At 36.2% G+C, this 14,114-nt stretch overlaps 1 protein-coding gene across 3 annotated transcripts in view; it reads left to right on the top strand.

Moving 5' to 3' along the window:
* TNPO3 (transportin 3) overlaps positions 1 to 14,114 on the top strand; it is a 78,036-nt gene that overhangs the window by 35,838 nt on the left and 28,084 nt on the right. For all 3 annotated transcript variants that reach the window (XM_035021071.1, XM_035021073.1, XM_035021072.1), the window contains 6 exons: positions 2,532 to 2,707; positions 3,177 to 3,315; positions 5,027 to 5,173; positions 7,310 to 7,417; positions 9,282 to 9,373; positions 11,272 to 11,411. In XM_035021071.1, coding sequence (XP_034876962.1) covers positions 2,532 to 2,707; positions 3,177 to 3,315; positions 5,027 to 5,173; positions 7,310 to 7,417; positions 9,282 to 9,373; positions 11,272 to 11,411 — 802 coding nt within the window. The remainder of the gene's footprint in view (positions 1 to 2,531; positions 2,708 to 3,176; positions 3,316 to 5,026; positions 5,174 to 7,309; positions 7,418 to 9,281; positions 9,374 to 11,271; positions 11,412 to 14,114) is intronic.

Raw genomic sequence — 14,114 nt, 5'->3', positions numbered from 1 at the left:
CAGAATATTATCTTTGCAGTTGTGATTATTTATTTAAGCATCAGGGTATGTATAGGGTAGATTTGAGGCTTTTGAGATTAATGGAATAAAAAGTAGTGTCTTTTTATGTACTTGTGTATGTTTTCCATAAACTTTGAAAATAATAGTACCTAGTAATACATTATTTTGTCTTGGTAGATAGGAGTGAGTGAGTGCATAGAGTAAGACTACTTTTTAGAACAAGAAACATAGCAATGTCTCAAGCACTTATTGAACAGGTCTTTGGAGATGGGAGTGATTTTTGTCTCCTTTTCCTGGATGGTCTCTTTCCATGAAGTCATATTAGTATGGAAGCTCTGTGTGTACTGGTTAGTGCACTGTTATTTAGAAGATGGTAGCATGATAATGGGTTGATACCACTGTGAATTAAAGAAAAGGAAAGCACATTCTCCAAGAAGACATTTTTGGTGTTTCATTGTTGTTAGTGTATTTATGCTTCATTCTTGCATCAGGAGCTAAGACTCAGGAAAGTTAGGACACTAATAATTGTTTTGCTAGTCATTGTCTTTGTTTCCATGTCTATTGATGCCCTACCTCAGTAATGGTAATTTTGGTTCTCATCTCACTAAATTGTGTGAAGAATAGTCAGTATAAATAAATTAATATCCCACTTTTGTTTAAAAATTTATGAATATGAGGGGCACCTGTGTGGTACAGTCAGTTGAACGGCCAACTCTTGGTTTCAGCTCAGGTTGTGAGATTGAGCCCTGCTTTGGGCTCTGTGCTCAGTGGGGTATCTGCTTGAGATTCTCTTTCTCTCTTTCCCTCTCCCTCTGCCCCCCAACCCCCGCGCCCTCTCTCTGTCTGAAAGAAATAAATAAATCTTTTAAAAATCTATGAATACACTTGATTACATATGAAGTGAAGGCAGCTTAGAATACATATCAAACTCAAGACAGTGGTTACTTCTGGGAATTAAAATAGGGGTAAGGAACAAGCCAAGTAGTGTGCCAGCATTATATTATCTTCTCCACTGATCCAGTGTCAGGATCCCTCTGCCACTTAAAAGACGAGTGGTTTTAGAGTCAGAGTCAAATATATTCTCATTCTTACATTCATTCAGTGATTCAAAATCATGCCATATTTTAGTTTGCTTTATGTTTGGGCCACAACTTTATTACAGATATATAGCCTTTTCTCCCATAGTTCTTTTTTTTAAAGCTTTTACAAATATTATGCTGGATATATATACAAAAGAATAAATTTGAACATTTATTTAACTTTTAAAACACAATAAGTATATTTGAATCCACCTCTCAATCTAAGAATAAGCTAATGAATAATTTGCATCTATCTTTGTGTTCTCCCAACCCTGCTTGTATTAACTCTTTCCCCGCCCTGGAGATTCTAAATGTCCTTGTTTTTTATTATTCATAAAAGACTAATATGCCTTCACTAAATTTATCCATCCTCTCAACTGTACTCTTCTAAGTAGAAACCCTAGAGGTCTCTTTAAACTTTACTCTAATTTGTATCAATTGCTCTTTAGATCTACTTCCCAGCTGGCATTCTGGAACTTCTCTTTACTGTGCTTCTGGATTAGATTGTTTTTGAACCTCCTCAGATACCTTCCTCAGAAAGATATGTGGGAAGTAAACTTTGAGTTTTTGCATTCCTGAGAAATACTTATATTTCGCTTTTATTCTTGATTGATGGTTTAACTAGGTATAGAGTTCTAGATTCGATATTCTTTTCCTTCAAGATTTCCAAGGCCTTTCTCTCTTGTATACTGGCAGGCATCATTGCTGATGAGAAGCTAAATAACTGATTTTTGCTCCTTTCAAAGTTACCTTCTCTCATTCCCAGAAGCTTTAGGATCCTCTGTTGAACCTTGGTATTCTGAAATATGATGATGATGTGTTCGGTAGGTATGGGTATTTGAGACTTGTTGGACCCTTTCATTTTATTTTTTATTTTTTTAAAGATTTTATTTATTTATTTATTTGAGGGAAAGAGAGTGTGTGCCAGTGCGGGGGAGGAGCAGATGGGGAAGGAGTGGGAAAGAATCGCAGGCAGACTCAGTGCTAAGTGTGGAACCCAATGTGGGGCTCAGTCCCACAAGCCATGAGATCATGACCAGAGCTGAAACCGAGAGTCAGGCTCTTAACCAACTGAGCCACCCAGACGCCCCAGACCCTTTCATTTTAAATAGTACTTGAATATCAGAAAAAGGATGGAAAAGATTTTCACAGACTAAAACAGTGTAGGGAACACATGGCATTACATTTGGAGGGTGGTATGGGGGGAAAAAAACATGGAATTTTAGAAGTCACATGACTGTGATTGAGGTACAGAAAGGCTGATTTGTTTGGCATATAGGGAAATAGAAATAAGACAGGGAAGATTGATGAATATTGTCTGGTTGAAGGCCATGACTGTTAGGCTGTTATATATTTAAAGTACATGTTCAGAAACGGGCTATAATTGTTTTGCTAGTACTTGAATTACAGCTTAATGATCATAACATCTTCCCTATTCCTGCCATCTCCCAGCAACAGGATAAGACCTCATCCAACCTACATGAAGCTGCTTCAGATTGTGTGTGCTCAGCTCTCTATGCGATTGAGAATGTGGAGACTAACTTGCCATTAGCCATGCAGCTTTTTCAAGGAGTCCTAACATTGGAGACTGCTTATCATATGGCTGTGGCACGTGAAGATTTAGACAAGTGAGTGATTATTTAAGGCAGTAGCCCCAGATTCCATCCTTCGTGATTTTTTAAGACTGGGTAAATATAGACACCACAGCCTAAAGATGCTCTGTTACTCTCGAATGAACCTAGAGTGGCAAATTGGATGCAGAAGGAGAGGTTGGAATAATGGAACGTAGTAATTTTTTCCACTCACAAAGGATAAGGCTCCAAGAACTTTGGAGTATCAAGTGTGATTTGATAAGGATTTTATTCAAATGTTTTCGTAATTGAGAATTTGAACTGACTTATGAGTGATTTGCTTATATGTATAAAAATATATGATAAGGAAAGGTGGCTTTTATGGAGATTTTGATACAGCATAGCTAATAATCACTACATGTCCCTTAGGCTGAGGATCCTTTTACTTAATTAACTATGTCTGTGAGTATGTACATATAATATACAGATTTCTGACTTGGTGCTCTCATTACTCTTTCATTTGCAGAGTTCTGAATTACTGCCGTATTTTCACTGAACTATGTGAAACTTTTCTTGAAAAAATTGTTTGTACTCCAGGCCAAGGTCTTGGTGACCTACGAACTCTGGAACTGCTGCTTATTTGTGCAGGACATCCTCAATATGAGGTAGTGTTTGCATTATGCTAAACCCATTTTTCTCCAGGTTGTTTGTTGCATATTACCTATATTCCATTGCCACCCGTCTAGCTTTTTATTTGTGGGAAACTAGTCTTATTTTTGATTAGCGTGATGTGGTTTCCTCTGTATTAGAGTTTTTCTTTTTAAATTATATTTGGGTTTCTGCTTTGAATCCTTTTTGATTTTCTTACCCGGTTAGCTGGGCTGACTGCTGTAGGCACCTCAGGGAACCCATTAGGAAGAAAGCTTACTACCTTTTAACTGAGCCCCCTCTGTAGGTCCAGTTATTCTTTTTAGAGCTTTACAGCTAAAAACAAAACAAAACCACATAAAATCTTAACTGTATAAGTCTTAACATCCAAAATTTTTTCTCCAGATTGTGAGTGGGAATGAGAAAGGGATTGAAAGGATTTAAAAGTCTACTCCGTTCCAAAATCCCTACAACACCCTGCCTCTTAAAAAAGTTGGCTAGATTTTTTTAAGTCTTGTTTATTCAAGAAGTTTTACCTCCTCTTAATAGTATAAGAAGTGAGAAAGAGGGGCGCCTGGGTGGCTCAGTTGGTTAAGCAACTGCCTTCAGCTCAGGTCATGATCCCAGGGTCCTGGGATCGAGTCCCGCATCGGGCTCCCTGCTCTGCGGGGAGCCTGCTTCTCCCTCTCCCACTCCCCCTGCTTGTGTTCCCTCTCTCGCTGTGTCTCTCTCTGTCAAATAAATAAATAAAATCTTTAAAAAAAAAAAAAAAGGAAGTGAGAAAGAACTCCCAAATTGGGTATTGTTTTAAATCGGTCTATTTTGGATCCTTGATGGGAAAAGGATGGTAGGGCCCCTCTAAGGGAGGAGCACGGCTCTGTGATTCTCATCTCTTTTTCTCTTATTCATTAAAAAAAAAATGTATTTGTTTGACTTGATCTCATGAGGATATCTAGATTTGGATGAAACACAAAACATGTATGGGAGTAAGTGTAGCACTATGTAATAATTACCACTCCTTTAAATAGTGCCATAAGTAAGATAAGCTGTGGATAAAGTCCCAGACTTTTTCTTCCCTTTCAGTCCCACTCAGAAAAGTAGGTGAGTAAAAATGACACAAGGTTGGTATGTTCAGGGATTTGCAGATGGTTTGTCTGTCAAGAGGTGGGGTTTTTTTCTTTTTCTTTTTTCTTTTTTTAAGATTTTATCTCAGAGCATGAGCACAAGCATGAGCGGGGGAGGGGCAAAGGGAGAAGCAGATACCCTGCTGAGCAGAGATCCCGTTGTGGGGCCCTATCTCAGGACCCTGGGATTAGAACCTGAGCCGAAGTCAGACGCTTCACTGACTGAGCCACCCAGATGCCCCTGTCAAGAGGTATTTTAATCTCAAAACATGAAATGATTTTAGATCTGAGAAAAAATATTTAAAAGAGACTTCCATTTCTGTGTCTGTTTCTCTAAATTCAGAATCATACTGTTGGAGAGTTACCAGCTAAAGAGGGACTGTACACCCAGTTACCGTAAATGGAGTTTGGGGCCTATCATGGGAAGCTAGTTTGGGAGGATAGTAATAAATCTGCTGGAGAACAGGTGGCTTCTTAACTAGTTCTACTCGTATTACTTTAGATTATATCTTCTTTCCTCTATGGTTCTAGTAATAAAACTGTCTTCATATTCCATTCCTTTTCTGATTCAAATAACCCTTTTCTTTTTCTTTTAATTTGACAGGTAGTAGAAATTTCCTTTAACTTTTGGTACCGACTCGGGGAGCATTTGTACAAAACTAATGATGAAGTTATTCATGGAATCTTCAAAGCTTACATTCAGAGGCTGCTTCATGCCTTGGCTCGACACTGCCAGCTAGAACCAGACCATGTAAGTTCCCTTCTCCACTTCTGCAGATCTTAATTTCCTACTCTTTTCAGTGCTAATTTGAAAATGAACTAAAAAGAAAATAAAGCTAATGGAATCTACAGGTTTTCTGTCACTCTGTAGCATACACTAAAGAAATCAATACCAGTGTAATGAAGAGTGAGTATAAGGCTTATATAGAAAGAAATAAATTCTGCTGAGCCAGTAATTCTTCTCTTAGAAATTTACCTTAAACAATTCTGCTGAAGAAAAAAAAATGGCTATTTTATGTATAAAGCATTATCTGTAAAGTAAAAAAATGATAAACTCATGTACAACAGTATAAGAAGAGTTACATAAATTATGATGTTGCAACTTGGTGGACCATTATGCAAAATAATGACTTTTGAAATAGCAGTAATTGGTTTGCTAAATGAAAAAATTAGAATGTAAAATTTTATGTGCTCTATTTTTAATGGTATAACATGTAGTTGGATTAAAACTAACACAAAAGAAGTATTTGTGTGAGGTTGTGGTGAATTACATATGATTTCCTTCCCCATATACATACAGTACACATTTTTCTTTATATTTATACTGATTTTGTAATTTATAAGAAAATATAGAAATAATCTACTTACTTAGAAGAATATATACTAGAAATACTATAAAATAGCCTAATTGGAAAACTCTTTAACTTCCATTCTTTGCTTAGTCTCTTAAATCTTACAGCATTTATTTCATCCTTTTGGTTGGTTGGTTAGTTCGTTTAATTCCTGTCCTTTAACCCAGGACTTGAAGAGAGTTTTTTCTCATTGCTCACAATTAGCTCTGAAGTGAAAACTATAACTGTCTTTGTTCTCTTCATTTTAATGTTAACATTGTTGAGTCATGGTATTTTGCACCTTGAAAGAATCTTAGTGATGATCTAGTCTAGTGGTTTTCAACCTTTATTTTTTGTTGTTTAACTGAGGAATTCTATCTTCAACTACATCTTCCATGGAAGCCTGATACGTAAATAAAAGCAGGGCTTCTGGCTTCAGTTGGCTCTACTTGCTTGATCCCGTTCTTCCTTTTGTTAGTTCCCTGGCACCATTTCCCTTGCGACAATTCCTTATACTTGTGGATATATAGTGCTTTATAATGTGTGGAGTGCTTTAAATTCCTTACCTCAAGATAGCCATCATTTCCCCCTCATTCTCTGACTTTAATTTCTTCATCTTAAAGCAAGGAGGTTGGACTAGATCAGCAATTCTCAATAGGATTAGGGCTTTTTCCACATAGTCATGGATAAAGCTTCTTATACATGCCCTTAACCATCTCCCAATTGGAAGCATGAAGTATAAATGATCTATTTTTTAATGAAAATTTTCAAATATTTGGCAAAGGTGAAAATTTTATAGTGAATATCTATATACCGACTACCTGAATTCTACCATTAATATTTTACTATACTTGTTTTATGTTTTATTATATATCTGTCTACCTATATAAAATTCTTTTTAAAGTCTAAAATTCTATCCTGGGGCACCTGGGTGCTCAGTCAGTTAAGTGGCTGCCTTCGGCTCAGGTCATGATCTCAGGGTCCTGGGATCGAGCCCCGCCTCTGGCTCTGTGCTCAGCAGGAAGCCTGCTTCTCCCTCTCCTGCTTCTCCCTCTCCCACGCCCCTGCTTGTGTTCCCTCTCTCGCTGTGTCTCTCTCTGTCAAATAAATAAATCTTTTTAAGAAAATAAAAAATAAAAAGAAATAAAATTCTATTCTACATCTAGCTGTTGTCATAATGACTGATTCTGGTAAATCTTGAACCATGAAGTTTCAGGGGCTTATTCAGTACTAAAAATAAGATTAACTTATAAACTCTTAAATTACCACCTCTTCCAGGTCACTTCCCACCCGACCACTCAAATTTTTTCAACAACAGAGCAAAGTGTGGCTTGGAAAAAGGGGTAAAAGGAAGAACAGTTTCTCATAGTAAAGGTAGAGGATAGGTTGTATTGACTTTACATACCTAAAAGTTTAGGAGACCATATATAGTAAAATATCCTTTGATTTAGGCAACTTATCTCTTAATGGCTTTTTCTTTATTCTTGATTTTATAGAGGTCAGTGAAAGCCTTAGTGATGAGTTTAAAAGAAATATTCTCTGACTTGAAATTTCAGGAGGGGGTTCCTGAGGAGACTGATGACTTTGGAGAGTTTCGGATGAGGGTATCAGATCTGGTGAAAGACTTGATTTTCTTGATTGGGTCTATGGAGTGTTTTGCTCAGGTAAGTCCATTTGGAGATTCTTACTGGTTTTACTGATCACTTGAGTTGTGTTCATTTCTGTGTCTTCTGTAAATGTTCCACTTTTTTCTTAAATTTTAATGGCTAAATGGGACAGTAGATATGCAGGTGCCTAGCACACTGCCTGGCATATAGTAGCTTTGTTTGTTTAGTAGTCTGTGGATGGTTCAGTTATGGTTTACTCTCATTATTCTTGCTGTTGAAAGCTGTTCTACTTGTCCAGTCAGAATGGAAAATCATAGATAAACCTTAAGGCCCCAAGGTATTTATAGGGAACTTGGACCTAGCCAGGAAAATAGGCAAGTTTTTCTGCTTTATTAATTATGTGCCAAATCCTGGCAACTCTTTTAGTTATTTGGCATTTCCTTTGTCCACACTTATGGTTAGATTCCTGTGCAGTTTCATCCCAGAGGTGACTATACTAGAGTAGAAGATTCATAGTCCTATGATTTTCCTGACAGTGAGTAACATTTTACCTCATAAGGTTGCGATCATCACCATTCCACATCACTTAACATTAGCATAATTTCAGGCAGTTTTCATATTGCTGGATCATGCTCTAAGCTCTGAAATACTCGTTTTGATACTTATCAGCAATACTGAACTAACCTTTATTTTTTTGGTAACCCAGCCATTTTGTATATTTGGGGGCATAATCTGATTTAGAAAGTGTTAATAAAATTATGCCTATTTTTTTTTTTTAAAGATTTTATTTATTTATTTGAGAGAGAAAGAGAGAGAGCATGAGACGGGGGAGGGTCAGAGGGAGAAGCAGACTCCCTGCCGAGCAGGGAGCCCAACGCGGGACTCAATCCTGGGACTCCAGGATCATGACCTGAGCCGAAGGCAGTCGCTTAACCAACTGAGCCACCCAGGCGCCCAACCTATTTTTCTTTATATTAAGCGAAGTGTGTTTATTGATCTAATTACAAAGGGTTGAAGATTCCTAGAAAGCAGATTCAGTGAGATCACCAGATCATAAGCAGATGACCTGTGTTCACATTTCAGCTCTTCTGTCATTCGCTATGTGGCTTTGAGCAAGTTACTTGTTCTTCAGATCTCAGTTTACAAATTTACTTAAATTGTCAGTGTTGTCCAAGATGTATTCTGTGGAACACCAGTCCTATGAGATGTTCTTGGGGGGGAGGGGAATCCTCAATTAAAATTGGGAAATGACTTAAACAGTATGTTAAAGGCTCGGTGAAGTCCTACAACAAGAGAATATTTAATTTTATCTTACTTAGCAGTGTTTGTTATTTGACTACAGAAACCTTATTTAAACTCACTGCCAATCAGATGGATATACCCTGGGGAATTTCTGGACTAGAACATCTCTTGAGTATTCTGCTTGGTCTCCCTTTTTCCTCCCCTTGCTTGGATATGGAATTCTAAATAGCTACTTTTTAAGAATTTATACTACTAGTTTTGATGCGGATAAGTCTTTAAAACAATAGAAATGTAAAATCAATACATATATAAGAAATTTACATTGTATCTCAATTTTAAGTGTATTTATGTATTTAGCAGTTATTATAGGGATCAGGAAAAGACATTCATGTAATATGTTTTGCTTTTCCATAATACTCATTTTGTGGGGGCAGATGATAATCTTGATACACTCTTGGGGAATCTAACTGGGTTTATTTCAGATATTGAAATAGCAGTTACTTGTCATTAGTGAAGATGTGAAAAATGAAATAATATTCTCCCCTGGCTCTGAGAGATGATTAATTTAGAAACAAGGGGCTGGATTTATTTTAACTAACAGGATTTTTTGTTTTGTTTGTTTTGGAATTCTATTCTGTTTTCCTTTTAATGGATCCATAATCCACCTCTTCTTCTCTAGTTATATTCTACTCTGAAAGAAGGCAACCCACCCTGGGAGGTGACAGAAGCGGTTCTCTTTATCATGGCTGCTATAGCAAAGAGTGTTGATCCGTGAGTGTCTAATAAGTCTTTTGCTGGGAACTCTAAATATCAAAGGAAGGAAAATTACACCATTTTTCTCATATGGTATATGTTTGGAAACTCTTAGAACTTCTTCTGTAATGCTGCCTAGTCTTCTGACTTCTAGAGTCTATTCCAGAGTAGCATGCATTGCTGATATTCATGTTTTAACCACATATCTTAGAGTTAAAATTATTTTGTTCTTGATGCTAGGAAGATAATGCTGATTTATTTTTCCAACTGAGGCTCCCTTGTGAAAGTTGATATAATAAAAAATTTGTTAGGCTGTTAAATTGTTGGTACTTCCTTAAAAGCAGTTGAATAGGCACTAATTAGCTCTCCTCTGCTTTTGGACCTTGGGTAAGTTATCCTTACAAATATTTCATTATATTGTTCTCCTTTTTGTCTGCCTTAGAGAATCATTTGTGAGTTTCAGAAAGGCAAGACAGGGACCATTTCACCTTAAAAGAGTAGCAAAATCTAAGGGGCAATTATTTTTGTTATTGTCATGGGAAATTTTTAATTTATTAGAATTTGATTTCTGATTGAGTAGCATAGAAATTCTATTACTTTAACATGAATTCCTAAAAACAAAATTTGTGCTGTGAGTTTATAAATTGATGCTAATATCTATTAAGTTTTCTTGTATTGTGATCAGATAACCTGCAACTGAGCTCTATCCCAGGCCTTGGTTGGAGAGATGGTTAAGGCATGTATTTATGAAAAGTATAGTGCTTCTTACTTAGCTGCTTACTTAGGGTTTAGTCAGTGAAATCTTATATTGTTTCTAATCCAGTAAATATTCAAGGAGAATAGAGTAGGTTTGTTTTTCTCTAATAAGATGTACTGGTCCTGAATTACATACCATACTGTTTGCTCTTAAATTTGTTTTGATATCTTTTGGAACCTTCAGTGATAGTCTGAAGATTATTAAAATCACTTCTATTCTAACTGATATGTGCTGGTGTGAAAAAGGATGGGTAGAGAGTCTCAAAAATTAGCTTAGTGCTCCCAGGAAACATAAGGCATAAATGAGAGAAGATTTTATATTGTTTTTTGTTTATCCACATTTGAGGCCGACTGCATGATTATAATTTTTTAGTGTATATAAGGACTTAGTTTATCAGCATGGAGTGGTTTTGCTCTAATCCAGGACATTATTTGGATTTTAAACATCTTTCGTTTCTGGATTATATCCTACACTACGGGGGCATAAAGAATTTCAGCCAATATTCTTGGGGAGTGGAAAAAAGACAAGGAAAGGGAAAAAATAAATTCTTGGAGCCATGGAGAGTATTTGGTCAACTTTAATTTTCCCTCACGTTCCAAGTCAGGGCACCTTTACCTATTCCTGCAGCTTGTATTCTTGTTCCTTTAGTTAGTGAGCTGGCCCACCCATACTTACCTGTTCTTAAAATTTCCAGTATCCAGCTATCAGAAATCTTTTGGAGAAGAACTAATACCAAGTGGTCTGTGAGAATTATTCATTCATTTAGCCATTCAGCAATATTTATTGAGTGCCCACTATGTGCCAGGCACTGTTCTAGGTACTGCAGATATAAGAATAACTAAAACAGATTCTTTAAAAGAAGACATTCATCCACAGTAAATGCCTGCCTCTCCAATTTGAAGAACCTTATTTGATAGCAGAATGTCTTTAGATACTTTATTGGCATTTAGAAGATTAAGGAGCAGTATGATTCTCTGAAACAGTATATTCTGTTTCTATCTTTTTGCCTTAAAAAACTTTCATACCAAATGTTAAGGACTTTCATCCAAATGGTTATGTGTTTAGAAAAAAGCAATGATTTGTCTTTTTGCGGCCTGTTATTAGACCAGAATCTAACCTCCGAAATCAGTAACTGTGAGTACTTGCCTTTTGTACTCAGGGAGAACAATCCAACACTTGTGGAGGTCTTAGAAGGAGTTGTCCGTCTTCCAGAGACTGTACATACAGCTGTGCGATACACCAGCATTGAATTGGTTGGAGAGATGAGCGAAGTGGTCGATCGAAATCCTCAGTTTCTTGGTATGTATGAACTCACTCCTCTGCAGCTGCTGAGAATGATTTTTCTGATTTTGTTCTTTTACTTTTGCTCTTGTTCACTTGTTCTCTATTTTTATTGGTAGGTAGAATATTTCTAGACACTGAGAGTAAATACTGTATTATGAGTTATTGCTTAGTTGACACAACATTTATAAACTGATCATCCTTTGGAGAAGGGATCTTTGAAAGATTAGATCTCTAGATAGGGAAACAGTTTGCTTCTAGTAGTCTGCTTTGGCATGAACATTGCTGTTAGTCTCTGGCACATGCTTGAGCTAATCAGACTTCCTGTAGTTCTAACTTAGATGCTATTAATAGGCGAAAGCAAAGGAAAGGTTTTTTTCAGTGTTAAATACATGCTCCTTTTAAAAATCAAGAATTATCATTTAAAACAAAATAAGTACAAATTAAAATTAAGAATTTTGACTTACATAACCTCTGGATGCCCTTATTGGCTTGAAAAAAGAAAGATTATACAGAATAACTTTAGAATCAAAAGTAAAGGTTGAAGTCATTTATTTTATTCCTCTCATTTTGCAGGTAAACAAATCCAAAGAGACTAAATAATTTATCTAAGATAGTATATATTAAGCCCCCTTGATAGGAGTGATATGTTCTGAGAATTTTAAGAACGCCCCAAACTTGTGAATATCACTAATTATATATTAAGTTTGATGTATTTCCTATGCTTATATTATCATCATTTTTTTTTTAATTCCAGTATAGTTAACATAGAGTGTTATATTAGTTTCAGGTGTACAATATAGTGATTCAACAATTCTGTGCATTACTCGGTGCTCATCAAGATAAGTGTACTCTTAATCCCCTTCACCTATTTCACCCATCCCCCCACCCACTCCACCTCTGGTAACCATCCATTTGCTCTCTGTAGTTAAGAGTCTGTTTCTTGGTTGTCTCTTTTTTCCTTTGTTTTGTTTCTTAAATTCCACATATGAGTGAAATCATACGGTATTTCTCTTTCTCTGACTTATTTCACTTAGCATTATATTCTCTAGATCCATCCATGTTGTTGCAGATGGCAAGATTTCATTCTTTTTTATGGCTGAGTAATACTCCGGTGTGTGTATGTGTGTGCATGCACACGTGTGTTTACACCCCTTCTTTATCCATGCATCTTTCAGTGGACACTTGGGTTGCTTCCATAATTTGACTGTTGTAGATAATGCTGCATTAAACATAGGGGTGCATGTATCTTTTTGAATTAGTGTTTTCATATTCTTTGAGTAAATACCCAATAGTGAAATTACTGGATTATATATTTATTACCACCTTTCAGCTTGATTTTGTTTTACACATGATCTTTTTTATTATTTGAAACTCTTGCTTAAAAAGTGATGTTTCTTTTTTCTTATTTCTGTATGTAGAGCATATGATAGACATGCTCACATTATAGCTGAGATACTTTCAAGTTCAACATACCATTTAAAGATTTTTTTCAAAATACCTATTTTCTAGGGGCGCCTGGGAGGCTCAGTCGTTAAGCATCTGCCTTCGGCCCAGGTCATGATCCCAGGGTCCTGGGATCGAGCCCCGCATCGGGCTCCCTGCTCTGCGGGAAGCCTGCTTCTCCTTCTCCCATGCCCCCTGCTTGTGTTCCCTTTCTCACTGTGTCTCTCTCTGTCAAATAAATAAATAAAATCTTTAAAAAAAAAAAATACCTATTTTCTAATTCTTAGATTCTTCACTTCTATTATCTATCTCAACATTTGACTTTCTTCTCTGAATGTTTTTCCACAAGAAACTAAAGTGAGTTTGTTTGTTAAGCCTTATCATTCAGTACCACCATGCAGTATCTCATTTAAATGTGTGCTTCAGCAATAAGACAAATTGCTACATGTTTGTACTTTAGAATAGTTAAAACAATACGTTCCATTTGAGAATCACAGAAGCATGCAGTATTATAGTTCCCTATACTGTGTACTTAGTTCTTCTGATTCCTAGGCTTAAAAGTTTTAGGCTTCTTTTGTGGAGGGGGCCAAGGGTTCATGCTGGTTGGTGTATCAGATCGGTCATTAGACTAGAAATGGAGATAACATTTTAATGTGCTTTATGACATTCTTTTGATTCCTTCTTTCATGGTTTGGTATGAGATTATTCTGACGTACTTATAAAGTGCTCTTTTAATCATATGTGATTTTTCCATAGAAAATCATTCTGATTTTTATAAAGTAAGGTAAAAGACAAGTAGAGCGTGCTTTATAGAAATTCACCAGTTTGATCAGTTTCTTTGGAACACTTACATTTGCTACAAAGTAGAATATTTTTCTAGAAGTACTAAAGCTCAATCTGCCTGTTTTTAAGGCCTTTTCTAACTATAAAGAAGCAAGTATAAAAGTGTCCACTTTAGATAACTGTCATTGTCCTGATTAACGTAGGCTGTTTTTACATAGTGACTCATCTCTGAGTATAAATAATGGTAGCTCTCTGAGTGAGCTTTATATTCTTTCTTATATTACCTTATTCTTAATACTTGGATGGTCTTATCCACCAGTGGTTTTCAAACCATGCTGTGTGAAGGCCTAGCCATGAGGAAAGAAATAGAAGGTGGATAGATAGGACCCAGGGCTCCCTGACACTATGTCAGTGAGATCAGCTCCTTTTTTTATGTTTTATATATTGGAGTTTGAACACATTTCATTTTTTTAAATAGTTGTTTTGCTTAAA

The sequence above is a fragment of the Mirounga leonina genome, unplaced genomic scaffold, assembly GCF_011800145.1.
Source record: "Mirounga leonina isolate KUSES-001 unplaced genomic scaffold, KU_Mleo_1.0 Mir_174, whole genome shotgun sequence".
Taxonomy (NCBI): domain Eukaryota; kingdom Metazoa; phylum Chordata; class Mammalia; order Carnivora; family Phocidae; genus Mirounga; species Mirounga leonina.
The sequence above is the reverse complement of the archived record's forward strand: the minus strand, read 5'-3'. Positions and strand labels throughout refer to the sequence as shown.